The 25,138-nt window shown below is 44.7% G+C and overlaps 1 protein-coding gene across 1 annotated transcript in view; it reads right to left on the bottom strand.

The window, feature by feature from the left end:
* Positions 1-25,138, bottom strand: part of PIK3C2G (phosphatidylinositol-4-phosphate 3-kinase catalytic subunit type 2 gamma) — a 2,201,800-nt gene that overhangs the window by 192,491 nt on the left and 1,984,171 nt on the right. The window contains exon 27 of the mRNA XM_078674033.1: positions 13,082-13,191. Coding sequence (XP_078530159.1) covers positions 13,082-13,191 — 110 coding nt within the window. The remainder of the gene's footprint in view (positions 1-13,081; positions 13,192-25,138) is intronic.

Here is a 25,138-nt window from a genome sequence, read left to right as displayed (position 1 = left end):
CCTATGCCCAAACACCCACAGACAGCCAAACCCCGCAGATTCCCACCCCAAAATTTCCTGCACCCAGTCGCCTGCAGATGCACAACCCCACCGTGTATAGCCTTCAGGCATGCCGGGCGTGGGATTGCTCTTATGTCCTGGCTTCTGCTCAGGCTTCTGGTCAGGCCCCATGCCCAACCCCCACAGGTGGCAACTCCTCACAGCCCCCCACCCAAAATGTGTTATCTATTTAATTTTCAATTTTTTTTGCACCATAGTAATCCTGTGGTACAATGACCAAGCATCACACCACGGTGCTGCGTGACCATGCTAATTTCACTAAGCAAAGCTTGTACAGTCCCATGGAAAGGTCCCACTGAAGTACCGGGCCACCTCATAGTTGTGCAAGGTTCCACAGGAAAACATGCATGATTTCTTATTTTGTCACCCTGGGGTGATTCCTCTCGGTTCTCACTACAAGTTCCAGGGTGTCAGGGTCACCTTGCCCACTTATATTTTTTTTTAACTGAACTTCAGAACATGGAGACCGAGATAACTAATTTACAAAAAAAGTGCGCAGAGCTGCAATCCATTTTTCTGTGCCAAGCTGAGTCATTTTAAAAGCACAGTGATGCGTCATATTATCAACAATACAACCTATCCGTGTGCTTTCCTCGGGACAATTGGATGCCATGCGACAGCACAGGCACCTTTGCGTCATTTTGCAAGGGTGCCTGTGCTGCAGGATGATTTTTCTGCAGGAAGGAACACCTTTATGCACAAAAACAATCACTGAAGGCATTTTCCTCTTTCTATGCCTGCTGCAGAGAGCAGGGAGCAGCAGGCATAGGAAGAGAAAAAAACGGCAGAGAAATAAAAGTATTTCTCCTTGTTGCGCCAGGATTCTGAGGCATTCTGAGCTTTTCGAAACTTTGTAAACCTGGGAATGTCTCGGGTTCTATGGATGTTGCATGGGAACACCCACTGCAACACACATGGCACGCCCATTTCACAGGCAATGATAAGTCATGCAGGGTGAGTCTACGTGGCTTTGTAAATATGGGCAGACAAACTGCGCCACCGGTGTGTCCAAAAAAGTGATGCAAGGGCAGCGCAATGGCCCCATGTACGGGTTGCATTTGCACCCAGTATCAAAAAGGTCAACAGAAAAAGAGCTCACTTTATATTGTAATGTGGGAGTCCTGCACAACCCCAGAGGGACTAACTTCAGATATAATACCAACCAGGAGCATTTTTTTTAACACAACTTTTTTGAAAATGGATGGACAGATTCACTCCAAATAATGAAAAGCACACTTCTTTTCTGTATCACTTCCCAGAAATAACATGGAAAAATTATGTTTTGCCACCCATCTTTTCCTCATCTAAAGTAGATAAAGTTTATTTTTTTAAAGTTTTGTGAAGACTCATCAATGGCACTGTTAGAAATGGGGGTCTCTAGTTGGCAATGGCTGGACCCAATATCCAAATAGCGACCCTTCTTCCTTAGTCAGGGCAAGTGGGCTACCTCCTTTTATAAACCCTGCTCAACCCTGTGGTAACGTAGTATGAGCAGTTAGGCCTATCTCAGGGGCAGTGTGTGAAGCGTTTATGGCCAAGTACAATAAGGCAGTAATGAAACTACAAAAGGACACAACTCAGGTAGATATAGAAAAATAATATTTCATCTAACAGTTTAACTCAAAACTCTCAAAGTGTTTTAACAATTTAAATTCACATCAACCCATAAGGGACTCAAAGAGACAACAACGTATTCACCCAAAGCGTGACACTGACTGAGTTCAGGGCCGGGGCAAACGCGACCCGTTGATCACCAGGTACCTGTCGTTGGAAGGGAATAAAGCATGCTGCTTCTGGAGGAAGCGGAGACAGTGACAGGCGGACTCCCAGCGACCACAAGTCTTGGAGGCTGAGGTTTGCAGCGTGCACTCACAGTGGTTTGGGCACTCCGGGACAGGGGGGCACTCAGGGACAGGCGGGCGCTGAGTGGCAGCAGCGCGCGGCTGTGGCAGCCCCGGCTGGTGGTGGCGATGACTTTCGTCGTACAGTTTCGTGGTGGGCTCAAAGCGGCAGCTGCTCACTCTTAGCTGCGGCGGCCCACAGGACAAATCCCATGGATGCAAAGTTGTCAATGGTGCGGGCGCTCAGCGGCCAGATCTCTCCCTTAGCTGCAGCGGCGCAGGGCAAATTACAAGGATGCAAAATAGCACAAGGTGTGGGCACTCTGTGGCTACAGTTCTCTCTTGACTGCGGTGGCCCACACAACAAATCACAATGATGCACAGTAATAAAGGGTGGTGCCATTCAGCGGCTACAGCTCTCTTTGGCTACGGTGGCCCATGGGACAAATCACAATGATGTACAGTAGCAAAGGGTGTGGGCACTCAGCAGCTACAGCTCTCTCTTGGCTGTGGCAGCCCACAGGACAAATCACGATGATGCACAGTAGCAAAGGGTGTGGGCCCTCAGTGGCTACAGCTCTCTCTTGGTTGAGGCGGCCCACAGGACAATTTATGATGGTGCACCATAGCAATGGGTGTGGGCCCTCAGCTGCTAAAGCTCTCTCTTGGCTGTGGCGGCCCATGGGACAAATCACGATGATGCAAAGTGGCAAAGGGTGCAGACACTCAGCGGCAGCAGTTCTCTCTCAGCCGCGGCGGGCCGCACGACAAAGGATGGCCTCGATCAGGCGGGCACCAAGGTGGATGCTCAGCGGCCTTAGCTCTCTCTCAACTGCAGTGGTCCACACAGATTCAGCGGAAGGTCCGAAGGTGCAGATTCAGTCAGGCGCTCAGCGGCGGCAGCTCTCTCTTAGCTGCAGCGGCCCACACGGATTCAGCGAAAGGTTTAAAGATACATATTCAGGCGGGCTCTCAGCAGCGGCAGCTCTCTTGTTTGCTTCTTAGCTGCAGCGGCCCACAAAGGTTTAGCAAAAAGGTTCAAAGCTTCAGAGTCAGGCGGGCGCTCAGCGGCGGCAGCTCTCTTAGCTGCAGCTGCCCGCACAGGTTCAGCAAAAGTTTAGAAAGTCTCAATTCCGATTCAGGCGGGCTCCCAGCGACGGCAGCTCTCTCTTACCTGCAGCGGCCGGCACAGGCTTAGCAAAAGTTCAGAAGTGCCCAGTCAGCGGTCCTCACAGTAGAACTAGAGGCTCCTGATTACTCGACGGAGGCCTCACCTGCAAGCAGAACTCCTCGCACAGGAATTCCCACGGCTGACGGGGTGAAGTCCAATGTCCCTGAGACTTCTGCAGGAGGCGCTCTCTATTTAAGCCCTCGGGTAGTTTCTTCAGCAAGCTTGATGAAAGTTGCAAAGTCCTTTTCTCTGCTCACTCGGACAGAGTTTCGTCTTGACATCCAGAAGGAACACACTTGGGTAAACATATACCTAAAAAGTCTTTGTTCTCTAAGGTTGCAAATCACTGACTCCGGTCAGAACCAGTTCGGTGGGGTCGGGGAGCACTTGGTTTACGAGGCGACATCCTGCCCTTTCAGAATGAGTGGGTCTGCTATCGGACACCCAGTGGGAGGTGGAGCCATCATTCACCTTGTCTGGCACGGCCCTGCTCGAATCAAAGAGTCACCCCTCCCCATGCTCTGAATACTGATCCCTCTCTCCAGCCAGGTCTGACCCAGCTGGCCCTCCTGCTCCAAAACCAGACGGCCTATACACATACTCGCAACAGCCTACAGTAAAGCTTAGGCAAGAAACTACCCTGTTTTCTGGAAAGGTATTTAAAGACATGTATTATACAAATAGTCCTTACTAAAAGGTGCCCCTCAATGTCCTGAGCAGTTACAATCTTCTTTAGTTAAAGCTAAAATTTGCTTGATTTAGTTCACAAAAGATTTGTAATTCTTCCTCCTGACTGCCTGTTTTTGCATACTGCCCCTTCCTTACCCCCAAACTCAACACCCTATATTTTCTCCCACACTCATTTATTTCTTCTCCAGCAGACACCTTCCTTTTCCCTTCAATTCATACACCATTCCACATCTACACTCTATCAAGCATTCATCCATCCACCCACACACATACACCCTTCTGTGCATGTATTCAACTGCTAACTCATTTGTCCTTCTTTTTATCAAACCATTGAATTATTTTCACATTTAAACATTCATCCGGGAAACTATGCAGGCGAGGAATTAATGAAGAAGCACTTTCAGTTATTAACCGCACCTTTTACACCACTTTTACACCGCTGTCACTGCTCAATTTGCTTGAATAACGAATACTTTTTGCAGCACTCTCACCAACCCATCATACTTAACACTCGGAAATTTACAAGCACTGCCACTCCCAGAAAGGGATACCGATCTGTTTTGACAATGCTTGTTTTTAACCAGGAAATCACTTTTTCTGCCTATTGAAATGAAGCCATGGCTCGATATTTAATTAGGTAGCGCCAATAAAGTTTTCTGTTTTATCGGTATTCCTCGAGCTGTAAGTCTTTACCACAGGTTTATTTGTAGAATGAAACGAATTGTAACATGCGTTGAGAACGTTTTGCAGCACGCCAGAAAACCTAATTCGGTGTTGTTAAATGAAACCCCATAAGGAATATTGTCAACATTTGAACAAGTAATTTTACATTTCCATAAATGCACATAATCCCAATAATGACTAGGAAGTTGAAAAGAAAGCAGAAAATGAAGTAAAAGAAGTAAACCATTTAATAAAAAAAAACAGTTGTAAAGGAAACTGAAAATGTGTGTTAAGGAAACCGACTGGCACTTTCTCATTAAATCGGCCTGATCTCACCTGAAAGGAAATAATATAGGGCCCGATGTAGGTCGGTCGGTAACGGCCGAAAATCAGTATTTTCGGCTGTTACCGATCGGTAAATAGGTGATTGGCATGTAGGGGGCTTTATTTTACCGAATCGGTAAAATTACCGATTCGGTAATTTTACCGATTCGGTAAAATAAAAAAAATCGGTAAATTTACCGAATCTGAGCCACCCATATGTAGGTGGGACTCTTCAGAGTCCCAGGAGCCTTACCAAATCGGTATTTTACCATCAAATAAATTTGATGGTAAAATACCGATTCCGGTGTGCATGCACATGTGTGCATGCACACCTATGCCATGTGACAGGCAGACCTGCCCTTAGGGCATGTATGCCTGCCACATGGCACCCGAGCCTGTTTTGGGGGTGCCAGAGGGTGTCAAAGTGACACCCCCTGCACCCTTGTGGTAATCGGTATTTACCGATTCGGTAAATACCGAATCGGTAATGCCCATTCATTCCTATGGGCTTCATAGCCCATAGGAATGAATGGGCATTACCGATTCGGTATTTACCGAATCGGTAAATACCGAAATCATCCGATTCGGTATTCCAGCACATCTGGAATACCTACATGTCGACCCCATAGATTTACCGATTTTTAATTACCGAATCGGTAAAATTCGGTAATTTAAAATCGATAAATCTATTTCACCTACATCTGGCCCATAGTCTGTTCGTAGGAAATAGACTGATTTGCCACCTTTGACTTGTAACATGAAAATGTATGATTTGATAGAATTCGAGGGAAGCGACATTCCTAAGAATGTCAGCCAAAGGAAGTCTATCCAAATGCCAGTCACCTAGAAGCAGCAGATGCCAATGCCATCTCCGCGTGGCTTGCCTCTTTGATTTCTGTGCACCATATGGCTGCTATGAGGACAAAACAGGACAGTAATTACTGAATGAGTAAACAAATTAATGGTTGGAATAAGTTGCCCGGTCTGTGTAAGAAATTGCTTTCTATAGATTTCAGCACTATGCATAGAAGTGCCGATGGTGTACCCATTTTAAAATGTGGGAATTCATCCAGCATATGTCAAAAGGCTGGACTGGGGGACGATAACTGGCATTTACTCTTCATCCTAGACACTCTTTCATTAGAAGACATTCATAAAGATTAAAATGCAATGTAGGGGAAATTGTAAAACGAAGATTATGGGTAAGTATAGAATGTTCATAACATTAAAAAACAAGTTTTTAAAAACATATTTTTGGCTGAAATACAATAAAACATTTTTGTTTCTGTTGAAGTCAAGAGGAACAATATGCTTAGCTTAGCAGCAAAGAAAATATTTTAGACAAATAACTAACATTTTCAATAATATTTTTTGTGGCCAGTGGCTACATGGTCTGAAGTTACATATATGACTACATTTTTAACATGCCAATGTCTCAAAGAAGATATTTTGCAATAAATCATTTAACTGAAAAATAAATATATTTAGAATCACATCAAATATACACAATCACTTCATTGTCATCACTGGGACCTATTAAGTCTAGACTAGCGGCAGCTGTCCCTCCAGACTTAAGTAAAAATTAACAGATAATATACATGAAGTGGTGATTCGGGCGAGCTCCTTCAGCCACTGCATGTAGGAAACATCATTCAAATGTGTCCAGCCTCCACCTCCATGCGTGGAGATTGAGCGGAGACAGTTGACAGCTTTTGACCTTCATCCCGAACTCTGTGATGTCATCTTGGCAGCCAGATGTCCTTCCTCTAAATCAGTATACGCCTGTAGACGGAACACATTTGTGCCATGGTGCACAGCAAAGGCTGTTGATCTCCTTTCTGTCCCTCTTTCAGAAATTCTCTTGTACTTTCTTTGGCCCAGCAGGGTTCTGCCTTGGGCACCCTTAAGTATTATCTCGCAGCTATCTTTGGTTTTCTGAGACTTTTAGATCTGCCTTCCTAGTTCAAGTCTCCCATTGTTACAGGTTCCTTAAGGGCCTTACTCACTTGTTTCCTCCTTCCCCTTTTATAATGCCCCACTGGGATTCAAATTTTGCTCTTAACTCTTCTCATCTGTGCTCTCTTCAAGCCTCTTCATAATAGGCCTCTCAGGCTTCTGACTCTCAAAACTGCTTTTCTGACTGCCATTACCTCGGCTTGCACAGTTAGCGAGCTTCAGGCTCTATCTTCCAAGCCTCTTTATATTTCTGTCCATCTGGATACAGTGGTGCTTCGAATGAAAGCTTTGTTCCTCCCTAAATTGGTCACCCACTTTTATGTAGGACAATCAATCACTCTGACCACCTTTTATCCAACCCTGCATTCCTCCAAAGCGGAGGAGAGACGCCATTACCTGGATCTAAAATGTGCTTTGTCTTTCTATCTTGACAGTACAAAAGACTTCCGGGTGGATGATCAACTCTTCATTGGCTATATAGGGGCTTAAAAAGGTCAGGCTGTGCAAAAATGGACCATCTCTTGATGCGTTATCCCCTGCATTAAAATATGCTATGCATGGGTGAAGAAGGAACCTCCTTTGGGGCTGCGTGCTCACTCGACTAGAGCAACAGCGGCAACCACTGCATTAGCAAGGAAGACTGCACCAGTCACAGGAGAACCAGTACAACAGGGATAGGTGGATAAGGGCCCGGCAACCACTGCATTAGCAAGGAAGACTGCACTAGTCACAGGAGAACCAGTACAAGGGGATAGGTGGATAAGGGCCCAGCAGACCAAGAGGATCAGAAAGAGGCTCAGAAGCACAAGGATCAGGAGGCCCAGGAAGGGCTAGTACAATGAGGAGCCAGGAGAAGGGCCAGAAGCACCAGTGTCAGGTTTGACTGCAAACAGGACCCCCAGATTCAGTAAACCAGTACCAGGGTGACCATAACTAGTTAAACCAGGGCAACCATGAGATGAGCATCTGGAGAACCAAAACATCCCAGAAAAGAAAGACTTGGAACCGGATTAAAAGGGGAACCAATGCCTAAAGGGACAGAAGGACCTGGATGTGAAGAAAGAAGACCAGGAGTAGGAGGACACCTTTGTGAGTCTAGGCCACATGTAAGTGGATATCCCTTTTGTAAATTGCTCTTATTCACTACCGACCCATAGAAAGCCCCATCTCCCCAGCCTATATAGAGAACTGGTAAATATTTACTGACAAATCAGAGCATACAAAGTGAATAAAAACCTGGGACTGCTACACACTGAGGGTCTGATGCAGGCACAGTAGTCTGAAGGTGGATCTGAGGGCATAGGGACAGAAACTTGGCAGATGAGTTTAAAGGTGGATGGGTGAAAATGAGTGTGGTTTGTGAAGGTTGACAGACAGGGTTTGAGAAACTGAGGTTAAAGTAAAAAATAGTTAATGGCTAACAAAGAGGTCAGGGGGATATGGCAATCAGGAAAGGGCGGCAGCTCAAGATCATAAGAAGGCTCTTATGAGCAGAATAGAGGGTGATGGAGGCTCCAGATAGCTTCTCTCAGATGGCCAAAGGATGGATTCTGTGTGACCATCACTCTACACTGACATTCCATGTATGTAATGTGGGTATGTAGCAAGAGGCAGATTTACGAAGAAGTCACGCAAGGCAGCAAGACAACTCACCGTGGTGCATTGCAAGGTGGCTTTGCATAGCTTAGTAAATTCCATTTAACCCCTTCCATGCTCATGACGAGCTCAGCTCGTCATGAAGTACACTGCTCGTGTGCTCATGACGAGCTGAGCTCGTCATGAACAATGGGAAATCTGGAGTAACAGCGCTCAGGGGGTATTGCTGTAGCATTGATAAGGTTAAGGGCTTGCGGTGCTTCACATTGCTTTGCTTGACACATGGGCCATGCAAGCCCTTTGGCAATCTGCCAATAAGCATGCAGAAGTGAAACTCCTTGTATGATGAAGTATTGTTTCGTGGACCAGTGAGATGCATTTTGCATGGCTAGAAGGAGAGTAAATACAGCTCTCCTACACAGTTGGAGCATGTTGACTGCACTCCTGTGGATAGAGGATGGAGTGCCAGAAGTGAAGATAGGGAGAATAGAGATTAGGTTACCCACACCTTTCTGTGAGGTCCTTTTAAGCAAAGGGCTGCTGATTAGTTCCACCTGAGTGATGACATAGGTAGATGGTGGAAGTATGGGGTAGGTCACAGGACTATCTTGCTAAAGGTGTCAACTTTTCTAAACACGGTTACCCTTTTATGTGTCTGATAACTACACAGAAATGCTGATGACAGGCAGGTGCTTAGATCTCATGTTTCATTGTGTCTAACCCTGGGCAAAGCACTATGCTACGCTCACGTAGTTTGCAAAGTTTGCACTACTTCGCACTACACGAATTACACGTAGCCTAGCGCAGCGGTCATTTTTTGCAAAATGACATCCCAGCGAGACTTTTTCCTCATTCGCAATCAGCAACATCAAGTTGCAGATTGCAAGCGTGGGAAATAAACCTCTTGGCGAGATTCTCATTGTGAGTGGCTCGCGATGAGAAACTATCAGTCCGCGTTGAGAAAGCTGCCGCTTGAGTAGAAATCTACTCGAGCGGCGGAAAACGACCGCTTGCACTGTGCAAGATGCTGTTTTCAGTCATTGCACAGAGCAGACAAGCATCTGGCACTGTGCAATCAGTGCGAACAGCATTTCCTACTGCACTACGCAGTTTGCGTAGTGCTACGTGTAGCTCATGTAGTACGAAGTGCACTTCGCGTAGCTACGCGTAGCGCTACCTCGCGAACTACGCCCAGGCTTCATTGTTGTGAATCCTTCTGATTGGAGCCTGAACTATTACTACTACTGTCAGAGACATCACATAGCACAACGTCTGTGTGTCTGAGCTACAGCCAGAAAATGATAACTGAAAGATAAACACCGCAAATCAGATCTGAAACTTAACAGTGGATTCATGTCCTATGTCTTGAAAATGAATGTTAAAGTCTAAAGAATGGAGGTAGGAAAATTTCACTGGTTATTCAGTGTCTTATTTATTACAATATTTCTAATAAAGTTAATGAATAAAGATATCTGTGAGTTTATTTTCTTCTGTGTCTTTGATGCCTGCATGTCTTTTCCAGATTTATTGGGATTTTTTATTCATATTCCACAGATATTCAGTCCAAATAATTATAGTCATATTCCTTCGCTTCTGGCTTCTTGTCAGAATACTTCCTCCAATGGCCTGAAGGACTTCATACCGTCTACCCTATTTCGAATAAAACCTGACTGTAAGGAACATGAAAATAATTATGACCCCATCACCCTGGGAAAAAACTCCCAGCATGTGGGACCATTCGTTTTTTTTTCTTCAAAACCAAACTCCTGTTTTTGGAGTTTGTTATTCAAAAACAAACATTTTGTTAAAGGTTTGCTAGATGGCCATTGTGACTGTATTGTCCTTCAAATGCTTCATAAATAGACAGGAACAGTGACTGCCAATGTAGAGAGTTGTCCACAGGACCAATAGACTCAGTTCTAAAAAATCTAAATCAGGTCCATAGTGCTTCTTCCGTCAAGAAATTCCAGAATGCACTGATTTGCTGCTGAAAACGGTTTTCTCATAACATGGAGCCTTTTTGTAATCCTATTTCTGGCCCTTGTACATTCCCATAGCTTTGTGAGTAAGAGGGAGTATATAGATTTAGAAGGTTAAACAACTTTAACTAGTCTTGCAAAGGCTCTAATCATCTATATAATTAGTTACATCTGCAGCTAATGTAAAAGATTAGAAGCATATGTGGAGCATGAGACCGTTTCATAAAGGGCCTCCAAGTTGCTATGGCTTGTCGTTCCACAGTGTAATGGAACGGTTTTCTGTGCCATGTCTGTCAAAATAACGTGCAAACATCCAAACATTTGGGATTTTTAGACCTATAAGTCAGAACCTAATTTTAGCACTGAGGGTCTCTTGCTGCAAAATCACAAGGTTTGTGACCACAAAATTACTTATCATTATTTACAAAACGCTTTTTATGATTTTGAAATTCTTTAGGCTAGTAAAGGGACTTTTGCAATTGTATCTGATTGCAAATATGAAGTTTCAAAGAGGGGTTTCCTCTCTCCCTTTTCCAATTCAGAAAGGAATTCATTGATACTTTGTCACTGCATCTGATGTCACAAACCATTGATGAGCTAACAACTCCTGAGTTGGGAAGGTAACTAATTTGCATAGGGGACAGCATCCCAATAGGACAGGGTCCCCCTCTCCTCTGGGGGCGATGGGAGTTTCCAAAAGCTACAGGCAAAACAGGGCAGATTCTCTAATATTTAGACAGCAATCTGGAAAATGGTGAAGTTTTCTGCTATTTGCACAGCTGCTGGACAGACCGCGCAGAATTTCTCCTATTTAACCAGCTGCCGGGTAAATATTTAAGTTTTCCTGCTATTTGAACAGCCGCTAGCTAGACAGTGCAGAGTCTCTACTATTTATCCAGTGGATGGGTAAAAATGTACGTTTTACTACTTAGCCACCAGCCGGTAAATAGTGATGGTTTTCTGCTTTTTGCACGGCCACTGGCCAAACAGTGAGGAATCTCTATCTAGCTAGAGACTGGGTAAATAGATAAGTTTCTTTTCTATTTTCACGGCCGCCGGCAAAACAGTAAATCATTTCTACTTTTTGTCCTCTGGTCGTGTAAATAGCAGAAACAATTTACTATTTAACCAGTGGCGGGGTAACTAGCTGCTACCTTTTTTAAATACAAACTGTTTTCCTAACAATAATGTTTTTCCAAACATTTTTTATAAGTAAGAAGTGGTCCCATGGGCCCTTGCTTGTTTATCAAAAGTGTTTTTTTAAACATTCACAAATGGGTAGGGATTCCTATAGGACCCCTTCCTGTTTGTGTTACCACTACTTTTAGTGGTAAATAAAATATTATTGAATTGCAACCGTATTTGAATTGCAAAACATTTACACATACCATTACAAATGTCTATTTGGAAGGGAACCCCTAAACATGCCCCTTCCAAATAGGGATTCAATATGAAGGTACAAACCTAAAGTATAATTGGGAAATATGTTACAAAATCGAAGGTTGAACTTGATGAATACCAAAAGTCGATTTTTAAGCTGCAAAGGTAAAATGCCTAAGCACATCTGTCCCTTAGTGCTATAACTAACTGTCTTTTATTTCCCTATTTAATTGCACAAGGCTTAGTAGAAGGATTTAAAGCTTAGTCGGGGATGCTGGGATTCACAAATGTGACATGCAGGCCACAGCAATTGTCACCGGCAAGTGTTTATCTCACTGAGCCATGTGCCTAGCTAAATATTCTTCACCAACCAAACGTAATTTGAATCCTATTATCCCAAAAAGTGTCCCACAATGTTCGATTTTTCCTACAAACTTATTTTTCCACCATTTTTCAGAAGATGCAAAATAGTTGATAAACTGTAATTATCTAGAGAAAAGGGTTTTTATATATCTCAGAGTAGCTGTGGGCGCTCTGCCTGAAGTGGACGCAAAGGTTGCTGGGGCTGTATTAGTGTATGTGGTGCACCAGGCGAGCGGAGAAGACCCTCTAAACCGCTCAACAGTATGTCAGACTAAACTAACATACAAAAACAGTAAATACAGACACGCCTTTTGCACACACAAGCAATATCTCTTGCAGGAGGTGCGATTTTTCGTAAAAGGGTGGTGTAGGCCGATTCAGGTTCTTCCGGGTCGCGGTGTTCCAAGTGTAGGACGTTGTGGAACCATTAAACCATTGAAACTACAGCGATACTGTGCCAAGATATTTGCTTGTTTTGTGTTGACTTTGGCTAAACATAATCGTGTTTTATACATAGACACGTCTGCAAGAGATATTGCTTGTGTGTGCATAAGGCATGTCTGTATTTATTAGTTGATAAACTGAGAGGACAAATAGTGGATAAACTGAGGGGAATAATATTCAAGCAATGCCGTCTCTTAATACCAACCATCATGGGTTTTACCAGCAATTAAAGCAGAAGAAAGAAGATAATACACAACTACATCAATATATGAATTACTTTTTAAGATAATGTGTAGTTTACAGCTCAAGCCAGGGATGCAATTCACCAAGCACTTAACAAAAATGCTATTATAAGGTTATTGTTATAGCCGCCTCTTCGGGTTCTCTTTCTTTGTACTTTTGTTTTGACACAAAGTTTTTCTTCTTTCTTCAAAGAAAGCAGACATTTTCAGTAGCACTGGCTGAATAATATAGTTCAGCCAGTGAAAAGTGAGTTGATATATCGCATTTATACCAGTCTCCTAAAAAAACTAATTTTGCTAGTGCTCATGGTTTACTTTGTATTAGTTTTGAGGTACAATGCACAGCACCTCAGGAGTGTCTAGATGGCTTACCTAGTGAAAAAGCTTGTTGCTTCAAGGTCGGAGTCGTGAGGACGAAGATTATTATGAACATATTTGAGATCCTGGACACAGTTGAGTTCAGGTAGACCTGCTTGTAGCATCTGTAGTTGAAAGTGTATAATTGTAAAACCACCTCAAAGACTATATGGCAATCATATTTAATCAAGACACAAAATTTAAAGACATAAATGTACTTTCAAGACATCCAGAGGAATTATCATTGTAAAACAAGATGCAGATGGGCATACTACATTTGCTCAATTTAGTGTAATGAGAAACATTAGCAAACAAAATGTATTGTTTAGACATATGCACACAGATTCCCAGGTTACACCTCAATCTCCAGCTTTTTCACCAACATATTCTACCTGCTCCTACAAGCATATGTTTGGAAAAGAAATTGACGAGTCAAACTCTCTAGTATTTAGCAGGGTAAAAATGGCTGTTAAACATGTAGCCATGCATATTTTGGTACAGTTAGCAAAAAAATCCATGTTATTCCTAGTATGGGGAGTGTGGTCATTTTCACTCCCAATAAAATCTGACCAGTGGTTTCAGATTTTATTGGGTGCAATATATATTGCATCTGATCAACTCTGGTGAAGTCCTAGCTAGAGTAAAGCATGCAGGTGTGCATCTGTGGCAGAAGGTTGACCAGCCTCAAAATCGTATCTGCATCTTGAGAATGTTAATAAGAAAGAATTTTACTATTTAGCACTTCTGCAACTGTTTAAACCATGGCGCAGCAAAAGTGAATTACTTGGAGAGTTTGACTGCTACTAAGATTCTTTTAATGCTTGTAAAGATAGCATTGGATGTCCAATTTTCCCTACATATTTAAAAATGTTGAATGATGAAGTTGGACAGGAAAAGACTATTATAGCTGAAATAGCTCATGACAGTTCTCAAGATAGTCAAAGTAGTGGTCCATGTAGCCAAGATCCTCTTGGACAACCAATGCTGGAAAATGAAGCAGCGATTACTATGCTTGAAGTCGAAATCACAATGAAACAAGCACACACGGAGAATATAACATTGGAAAAGTTAGAAGAACAAGTAAATGTTGAACAGAAAGAAATATATGTGCAAGTGAGAGAACGGATAGAACATGGTTTGTTGCATGAAAAAAAGAATGTCTGTGTTCATCTTTTAAACCTCTTCTGATGTATATCAGTGGTCAAGCAGGGACAGGTGAAGGTTTTTTAATTAAAGTTTTGACCAGTTATCTTCAAAAAACTACTGGTTCACATTTATGTTGCGTGGTAACAGCTCCAACTGGATTAGCTGCACACAATGTTAAAGGAGTTTCTTTGAATAGATTATTGATGTTACCAGTGGAGCATGACAATAAATTAGAATATAAGAAGTTGTCTGGAGATGCTTCTTATGAAGTGTCAAGAGTGCTGAAGAAAACATTAAATATTGATAAGGTGAGCATGGTCTCAAACTTAATGCTTGCTTTTGTACACTTAAGAATGCAACATGTATTAAAAAAACAGATTAGGACATTCTCTTTAGGGGAAAATATTTAATTGTATTTGGAGATCTGCTACAACTAACCCCTGTAAAAGGAGAGCCAGTGTTTAAAACTCTTCTACATGAAGACACTAAGAAATCTTTGGGAGGTATTGGAAACGTGAATCTGTGGTTACATTTTAAATATAAATAACTCACTCAGAATATGCGACAAGCAAGAGATGAATATTATGCAAATATTCCAAAAGATGTAAGAATTGGTGTTCTAAGCAAACATGGCAAACAAGCTTTTCAAAGCCGTCTACTAAAGAACCTGTTTAGAAATTAAAACTCACTAGCAGAAGTAATGTACAAGAAAATGAAAGAAAAAAGTCTATAGTTTGCTTAATGCCTACAGTGGAAGAGTGTCATATATTTAATGAAGAGCTTATGAAATTGGAAAATCAAGAAATAGTTCACATTGAAACTATTGATAAAATTGCTTAAATAAACAAAGAGAATCCAACTCACAGGAGGGGAGAGAGTGTTCGACACAAGTTGAAGCACTCAGTGTTTTGTAAAATACCCCTCACACACACATAATCAATTACACTAGGCAGTTGCGAACATCAGCGGTCTCAAAAAATGGAGGACGAACATGGCCTCACGTTCGGTGAGGATGAAATTGATAAAATTTTGACGGCAATCAATCCTTTTGAGGGCCTTAGCAACCCAGATACTGGTCCAACCATTAATGATTGGAACGAAATAGTCAACCTGAGACGCAACCAAATAAAAGCAGCACTACATGGCTTGTTAATGACGGAATACCTCAGGAACAAGATGGGACCACCTGGTTTGATCGTCAAGAACGAACCATTCATATTCAAATCAGACACACAGTTTAAAAAGGAGTGGTCGTTGATCTCCTGGCACTGCACCAGGGACTGGTTGGTCCTTATTGTCAAAACGGCAGCCAGAATCACTCAAGAGCTCAAGATTGAAATCCAGAAAATTGAGGTTCAACTGAGCACCTACATATCACCAGCCGACCTGAAGATTAGACTAGATGAGCTAAACCAGCAGATGACCGAGTTTGAATACACATTAAAACAGAGTAAATTCATTAAATTGAAAAAGGATAAGGATAAATTCACACCTGAAGGAGCATACCCATACACCAAAGCTGACTATGTGCCCAAGAATCAGAACAGTGATATGGACAGTGATGGATCAGATAACAGTTCATCTAGCTCTAACTCTAGCAATGGACAAAGGTACCGTCCGAATAGAGGCGGCTGGAGACAAAAAAGACAACAGTTCCCGAGACAACGAGGGTGGAGAGAGTACCCACCTCAATTCCCACAATACATGGGCCCCACACCTTTTCCCCCTTTCCAGTTTAGCCATCCAGGGAACGCCCAGGGATACCCACAATGGAACCAGGACTTTGATGGAGGTTTCTACGGTCCACAACCTTTTTTAGGCACCCGCCCTGGGACACGGGGAAGGAACCGGAAGAGCAACAATGTCACATGGGAGGACAAAGACCAAGGGAACCCCCGACAAACCAGGAGTATGACAGGCTCCCTGCCCAACCAACCGTCATCCAGCAACCAGAGAGGGACCTAGTGGTTAACCTAACTCTAAAACCATTGACGGAAATACAGAAAAAAGTGCTAAATAAAGGCCTGGGCTTTGTGCCTACACAAAAACCGGACATCTTCAAGGTCAACATTGAGATGCAAGAGTTCATACGAAAATTGAAATTACAGGCCTACTTCATGGACAAACCATCCCCTACACCTACAACTGATACCGGCCTCAGACCAAAATCTACCTTTACCCCTCCAGATTCTGTGCTCCCAATAGAGCTACTGACTTTGAAAAAGCTCTGATGACAGAAGTCAACAAACTGGATGTGTCGTCCGCACGAACATTTCACAACACTACCAAGGAAGAGCAACAAGCTACCAAAGCTCTATCTGAAGACACAAGCATCACTATAAAAACAGCAGATAAAGGCGGAGCCATCGTCTTACAAACCACAGAAGCATATGACAACGAATGTATGAGACTGCTGTCAGATAGACGCAACTATATGATTCTGCAACAGGACCCCACTGAGAGCCTAAGGATAAAAATCGGAGGCATGATTGAAGAAGCCTTAGCACATGACTGGCTGAGCAAGAAGGAAGGGGAATTTTTGGAGCAGAAAAAACCTCGCATCCCCTACTTTTATTGCATCCCTAAGATCCACAAGAGCCTCACCAATCCACCTGGGAGACCGATAGTATCCGGTATCGGCTCTATTTTGGAACCCCTGTCAAAATTCGCTCACGCTTTTCTCCGACCACTGGTACAATCAACAAACACCTACCTCAAGGACACAAAGGCTGTCTTACAACTTCTCCAGAATACAACATTTGACCCTCAAACTCAACTCCTAATCAGTCTAGACGTAGAAAGCCTCTATACTAGCCTACCCCACGATGAAACACTCCTGATCATCGAGGAAGTATTATTTTCCACACAATGGAAATATCAAACACCACGAGGGCTAGTACTGGAATGCATCTCATTGGCAATGCAAAAAAACTTCTTCCAATATAAAACCACGATTTATCAGCAATGCCATGGGACCAGCATGGGCAGTACTTTTGCTCCAAGTCTGGCCGGGCTCTACGTACACCACCTCGAGACAACCAGGATTCTTCATAATTTGAACCCATACAGATCCAATATAAAATGCTGGAGGAGGTACATAGATGACATCCTTGTCATCTGGGAAGGTGACCGACAATCCGCGGAGGATTTTCAAGTCTGGTTAAACAACCAGAACGCCTTCCTTAAATTCACGAGCTCGATCTCAGACCACATGTTGGTCTTCTTGGATTTAAATATATACGCAGAAGGAGGCTGTTTAAAAACCACTACTCATTTCAAGCCGACATCCAGAAACTGCCTGCTAAGATACGATAGTTTTCACCCCAGGCACCTGCGAGAGAACCTACCTTATGGACAATTTTTACGCCTCAGGCGTAATTGTACAGATGTGTCAAACTACAAACTGCAGGCTAAGGACCTGAAAGAAAAACTGAAACTACGAGAGTACCCGACCAGAATCATTGACAAAGCAATGAAGAGGGCCAAGAATAATAACAGGGAGGCACTATTGGAAGAGCGACAAAAAGAATCAAATGAAAACAAACGACCAATATGTGTGACGACATTCAACACTATGTCCAACGATGTATCCAAAATTGTCAATAAACATTGGAAGATACTAACATGTGGTAACTTAAACTTGGAAAAACCACTGTTCGCCCACCGTAGGGGACGCAATCTCAGAGACATGCTGGTGCATACCCGACCGAAACCTACAACAACTGCCATACAACCATCCATAGGTATTCAAGGCTCGAGGCCGGGTCACCCCCTTACCCCCTCACCTGCTCGCCTGCTGATCCTGCCTGCCGCCTCGCCTGCTGCTCCTGCCTGCCGCCTCGCCTGCTGCTCCTGCCTGCCGATTCCGTCGCCCCCCAGCACCCCCGCCACAGCTGTGCCGGCCGCTCGCCACTTTTTCCCGCCGCTGGCCCCCTGGAGCACCGAATGAGCGCCGAAGGTGCGCCAAAGGTAAGCCCGTCTGCGCCCGTCCGCGCCTGGACCGCGCCCAGTGCCAGGACCCCTGGCCCCCAGCGACGGAAGCCGACCCGCCGGACCTACGACGCCACCAAACTCAACGCACTCAACACCGGCCGAACCCCGGGCTGCTACCGAGCCACACCGAGACGCACCCACGATCCTTCAGCTGCCACTCCTGTAAGTTCACCTTCAACCGGACCCACGCCACACCAGCACCCACCAAGCCGAACACCAGCACCACCCACCTGAAGTGCATCCTGATCAACACCCGCTCCGTCCACAGACACGCCGTCGAGCTCTGGAACCTGCTCGACACCACAGCCCCTGACGTCGCCTTCCTCACGGAAACCTGGATGAACGACTCCTCAGCGCCCGACATCGCCATCGCCATCCCAGAGGGTTACAAGATCACCCGAAGAGACCGCGACAACCAGACTGGAGGAGGCCTCGCCATCATCTACAGGAACACCATCCGCATCTCGACCAACACCGACGACACCCTGACAACAGCCGAACACCTGCACTTCCAGATCCACACGGACCCCAAAACCACCCTCAGAGGCACCCTGATCTACCGACCCCCGGGACCACGCACACAATTCAGCGAGGACATCACCGACTTCGTCAGCCCGCACACCCTCCCCTCCGCCGACTACATCCTCCTGGGGGACATCAACTTCCACCTGGAGAACAACAACGACCGCAACACCATCACCCTGCTCGACAACCTCGCCAACCTCGGTCTCAAGCAGCTGGTGTCCACCCCCACCCACCTCGCCGGACACACACTCGACGCCGTCTTCTCATCCAGCAAAGACATCACCTTCAACCACACCACCGGACTCCACTGGACGGACCACAGCTGCGTCCACTTCACCTTCAGAAGAACGACGATCCACCACCACCAGCAACAGGTTGCTCGAAGAAGCTGGAACAAGATCACAGCCGACCAGCTCGCCGCTTCCCTGAGCCAGCACCCTCCCGCCAGCTCAGCGAACCCCAGCCAGGCCGCCGACAACCTCACGAAGTGGATCAGCAACTGCGCGGACGAACTAGCCCCACTGAGGACCCCGCCCAACAGACCCGGCAGCAAGAAGGCCCCATGGTTCACCGACGAACTCATGAGTTCCAAGAAGAACTGCCGAACCCTCGAGAAAGACTGGAGAAGGGAACCAACTCCGGACAACATGACCACCCTCAAGCTTGCCACCCGGAAGCACCACCAACTGATCCGCGCCACCAAGAAAACTGCATTCAAGGACCGGCTGGACAACAACGCACACAACTGCAAGGAACTCTTCAACATCGCGAAAGAGCTCTCCAACCCCAACGCCGGAAACAACGACATCACCCCTTCGCAAGACCTCTGCAATTCCCTCGCCTCCTACTTCCACAACAAGATCGCGGACATACACAACAGCTTCAGCACTCAACCGACGCACGCCACGACCGAACCACCGCCCCCCACCACCACCCTCCGCGCCTGGACTCCGATCAGCACCGAAGACACCGTCCGCATGATGAACTCCATCCACTCCGGATCTCCAACCGACCCCTGCCCTCACCACGTCTTCAACAAGGCCGACGCTGTCATCGCACCCCACCTGCGGGACATCATCAACACCTCCTTCGACACCGCCACCTTCCCGGAGAGCTGGAAGCACGCCGAACTCAGCGCCCTACTCAAGAAACCTACAGCGGACCCCACCGAACTCAAGAATTACCGCCCCATCTCGCTCCTACCGTTTCCAGCCAAAGTCATCGAGAAGATCGTCAAAAAACAGCTGGCCACCTTCCTCGAGACGAATGGATCCCTCGACCCCTCACAGTCTGGCTTCCGAGCCAACCACAGCACCGAGACCGCCCTCATCGCTGCCACTGATGACATCCGAGCCCTGATGGACAACGGAGAAACAGCGGCCCTCATCCTCCTAGACCTCTCCGCGGCTTTTGACACTGTCTGCCACCGCACCCTAGTGCAGCGCCTCAGCAACGTCGGAATCCATGAGAAGGCACTGGAATGGATCATCTCCTTCCTCGACGGAAGAACACAGAGAGTCCGTCTACCACCGTACAAGTCAGAGGCCACCGAAGTCATCTGCGGCGTCCCTCAAGGATCCTCGCTGAGCCCCACCCTCTTCAACGTCTACATGAGCCCCCTCGCGGCCATCGCACGCCAACACAACCTCAACATCATCTCCTACGCCGACGACACCCAGCTGATTCTCTCCCTCACCAACGACCCCGCCACCGCCAGAGCCAACCTTCACGAAGGGATGAAAGACGTAGCCGAGTGGATGACAACCAGCCGCCTGAAACTGAACTCAGACAAGACGGAAGTCCTCATCCGGGGTTCCTCGCCCTCCGCCTCGGACGACTCCTGGTGGCCCCCCGCCCTGGGCACCGCACCCAAACCGACAGACCACGCACGCAACCTGGGCTTCATCCTGGACTCCTCCCTCTCCATGACCAGACAAGTCAACGCCGTCTCCTCGTCCTATTTCAACATCCTGCGCATGCTACGTAAGATCTTCCGGTGGATCCCCACCGAGACCAGGAAGACGGTCACCCAGGCCCTCGTCACCAGCCGTCTGGACTACGGCAACGCCCTCTACGCCGGAACCACCGCCAAGCTCCAGAAGAGACTCCAGCGTATCCAGAACGCCTCGGCGGGACTCATCCTCGACGTCCCCAGAAGAAGCCACATCTCCAGACACCTGAGAGACCTGCACTGGCTCCCGATCAACAAAAGAATCACCTTCCGGCTCCTCACCCACGCACACAAAGCCCTACACAACCAAGGCCCGGGATACCTCAACAGCCGCCTCAACTTCTACGCTCCCAAACGCCACCTCCGATCGACCAACCACGCCCTCGCCGCCGCCCCCCGCATCCGAAGAGCGACAACAGGAGGAAGGTCCTTCTCCTACCTGGCCGCCAAGACCTGGAACTCCCTTCCGACCCACCTCCGCCTGACCCAGGACCACCTCTCCTTCAGGAAGAAACTCAAGACCTGGCTGTTCGAGCAGTAGCAGCACCCCCCCCCCTAGCGCCTTGAGACCCTCCGGGTGAGTAGTGCGCTCTATAAATGTCTTTGATTGATTCAAGGTCATTTCCCATGCGGCAACTGCAGCAGCTGCCACCTAACACAGAAAAGCACTAAACTGACCTTCCGAAATGGAACTACATGGGAGCAAAGGAGGTTCTCCAACTGCAACTCCAAAAACGTGGTCTACCTTATAAAGTGCCCCTGCAATCTCGAGTATGTAGGTATGACTACTAGGGCCATAAAGACGAGAATGAATGAACACAAGAGCAATGTGCGCTGTAAAAAAAGCACCACGAAAATGGCCACACATTACCTGACAGCACAACATTGTGTGAATGATCTAAATTGGACCATCATAGAGCAACTACCCTCTGAGAATGGCCTCTTCCAAAAGGAACAAAGATGGGTGTTCAGACTTGGCACCCATAAAATCGGGCTTAATGACGAAGTGCCCTGGGGTCAGCTTTCCAACTAAAATGTTTCTCTAGAATCACGCGAAATACTGATGAGGTATCAATCACCAAACCAAGATGTATCATTATGTATATGCGTGATAATAATAAATTTTCACTTTTCAGTGACTTTTTATCACTAAATACATCCGTAAATGTGAATTCTGCTGTTGTGCCATGTCTAACGTAAGTCTTTTTGACCCACGAGTCCTCTAATCTGACAATATCTTTCCCGGCTTTGTGCACGGGTAAAGGGCACGCATGCGCTAAACATCAGTGCCCCCTAAGCGAGCGCTGCTTCTTAACACGCATGCGCGGCAATGAATATTCAAGCTACGCGCATGCGCGTAAAGGGGACACTCGCGCTTACAGACGCTGGCCATATGTGAGTCCGTGTCGGACATACGAGTACTATGTATGGTCAATGAGCGGATGCTCCATACATGGGTACAATTAACAATAACGAGCGGAACACCCATGTTAGGGCATGTAGACACTTCCGCCCAATTACAAAAAGTATAAATAGCACAAACCCGATTACCGCCTCATACCAGCGGAGCAGCGTGAGGGGTAAGACGGTGATCATAGCGTCCTGTTTATGTGAGTATTAACTAAAACAACCAAGAAAACGACCATCTGAACCCTTCTTTCTCCTAAGTAAGTGAAGAATGATTTACTAAAAACTGCATCATTCCTCCTTACTACAGATTGCAAATCAAGCAACACCCCTGACGTTCCATTATGCTCATGAAGCCAACAGGCAAGCTTCATAAGTATGACCACTACTGCTAGTAACTCCTAGTGTTTTTTTGTGTTTTTTTTGTGTTGTTTGTTGTATGTGTTGTGAGTACCTTTTTCTTTTTACAGGGCTTATTACAAGCAATTGGTGAGGTTCCAGGTGACTGCACCTGCTTGAACTACCCGCTACAGGGTAACCATTAGTTTATATTTCTTTTTTTGTCTTTCTACAGGTCATTGTACTTGTAGCAGACCGCTGTGGGCACACTAAGCCTCAATACTTCACTTTTCTGTAAATACACAATTATTTTTTATTAAGAATACGTGAGTAAGGTGGGGAAGTTGTGCCCCCATCCTGAAGAAGGAGCTTGACTCTGAAACATGTCGACGCACACCAGAGGTCCTGTTCTTTAATTAACAGAATCGACCTCACACTGCACTTCTTTTAACAGTGCCAGCCAGAGTTCAGAATAAAAGTTTTTTCTATAGACTCATGTGCCAGGTACTTTTTAATCTTCCACCACATCCCACCACTCACTTATAAATACACCCCACACACTCCACACCACACATAGTCATTACTATAAGTGCTCCCGCGTAGTCGTTGGTCGTAGCACGCCGCATCCCGTTAGAGGGGTGCGAAGACCCCGATGATGAAGCATGACACCAAGGGGCCTTTTGGTGTGTGAGGGGTATTTTACAAAACACTGAGTGCTTCAACTTGTGTCGAACACTCTCTCCCCTCCTGTGAGTTGGATTCTCTTTGTTTATTTAAGTACTTTGTGGAGCAGGAATCCAACCCTTCGCTCTACCTCCCTCTAGTGTTTTCGATATATTGATAAAATTGAGCATCAAGAAATAATAATTGTTCTTTCAGAAATACTACAGACTAAATTGGATTCTTTGAAAAAGTCTGTATCAAAAACTGCTGACTTAGAAAAACATTTAGATGTATGTTTAAACTGTTGGGTAATTTTGAAGCGTAATCTGAATGTAGAAGAATGTTTAAGGAATGGAGCAATGGGAAAAGTTGTTCATTTTGTGAAATATCAAAATAGAAATGGAATTGAATTTTTGAAAGTTAAATTTGATCAGATTGCAGAGGTAACACAGATCGCACGTTCTGTCGCACGTTTTTGTCTTGTAAAAGGCTTGTATGTTCATAGAAAACAATTTCCCTTCTGTTTAGCATATGCAATAACTATTCACAAATCACAAGGTTTTAGTAAAGTTAATGCTTTGGTAAATGTTGGAAGAACTGTGTTTAAAGAGGGAATGGTATATGTTGCATTACCTCGAGTTAGAATGTTGTCGGGTTTGTATTTAATTGATTTTGATGAGAACAAGGTTAGTGCTGATGTTAATTGTGTAAGAGATTATAATCGTTAGAGAAGGCTTTATGCTCTCATTTAGGTGAATATCCTATTCATGAGAAACGTGTTTTGTGTTCAAAACACAAACATGTTGAAGAGTTAACTAAAATCAACAGAAAAGAAAAGATGTAAAGAAGCAGAAAATACAAACACCTGATGATGTTGTGGGATACCAATTAGAAAATGCTTCTGGTGTCAACTGCTATGGTAATGTTATTCTAAATGTTATATTTTATCTTGAAGATGTTTGTGGTAAAATTATGGAAAGTCAGTAAAAAACTTTATGTTCTGCACTTTACTCTTAATTTCAAGATTTGAGAACTAATAGAAGTAAGATCCATTCTGCTTCTGGAATTCACCAACTGTTCGATACATATACTGGATCTTTAACGTTCAGTGCTAAGTACTAGAAGATTAAGGAATTCAGTTTGAGAGTTTATTGGGACTCAGTTAAAATGGGAACATAAATGTGAAGAGTGTTTATTATCTTCAAGGACTATAGTTGACAGAGAACAATTTTTATATTTAACATTATCTGACTGTAAATCTGTAACATTTTCCAAATTAGTAAAAGAAGCTGATCATGAGATCATGTGTTCTCGTTGTAAATGCTATCAACATTATGCCTACAAAGATATGGAAAATATTTGATTATAATGCTGCAACGCTGTCGACCCAATGGAAGAAAAGTAGAAACCAAAATTAAAAACGTTGTTGTTAATCAAATATCTATTTCTGGAAAAACTTTGGCAACAGTTGCTTATTGTTTTCCATGCTGCAAGAACTACTACAAGTGGACATTATACAGTTTATTTAAACTGTAATAATGGTTGGAGTCCCTGTAACGATACACACTAGGAAATGAAACCGAGATTGCCTTATGAATTACCCAACTCATACTTGATTTTTCTGAAACAAAGATTTTAGATACACCATTCGGCTTCATGGGAAGGTGTATAGATCTTTAAGGACTTCATACTGGATGCTTTCAAAGCAAAATTTTTGATACATTATCTGGCGTATTGGGAAAATATGCAGAGAAACTACATAAAATCCTAAAGGAATTCATACTGGATGCTTTCAAAACAAAATTTTTTATACATTATCTGGTGTATTGGAAAAATGTGCAGATAAACTACGTAAGATCTTTAAGGAATTCATACTGGATGCTTTCAAAACAATGTTTTAATACATTTTCTGGTGTATTGGGAAAATGTGCAGAGAAACTACGAAGTAAAGGTAAGATTTGAACATCTGAAGTAGTATTGGATGTGTTATTTGTGTTGATTTTTTATTATATTTGGGAGAATTAATTTTTTTTTTAACAATCTAGTTG

The sequence above is a fragment of the Lissotriton helveticus genome, chromosome 1_1 (genome assembly GCF_964261635.1).
Source record: "Lissotriton helveticus chromosome 1_1, aLisHel1.1, whole genome shotgun sequence".
In the NCBI taxonomy this organism is placed as follows: Eukaryota; Metazoa; Chordata; class Amphibia; order Caudata; family Salamandridae; genus Lissotriton; species Lissotriton helveticus.
This window is presented reverse-complemented; position numbering and strand designations above follow the sequence as displayed.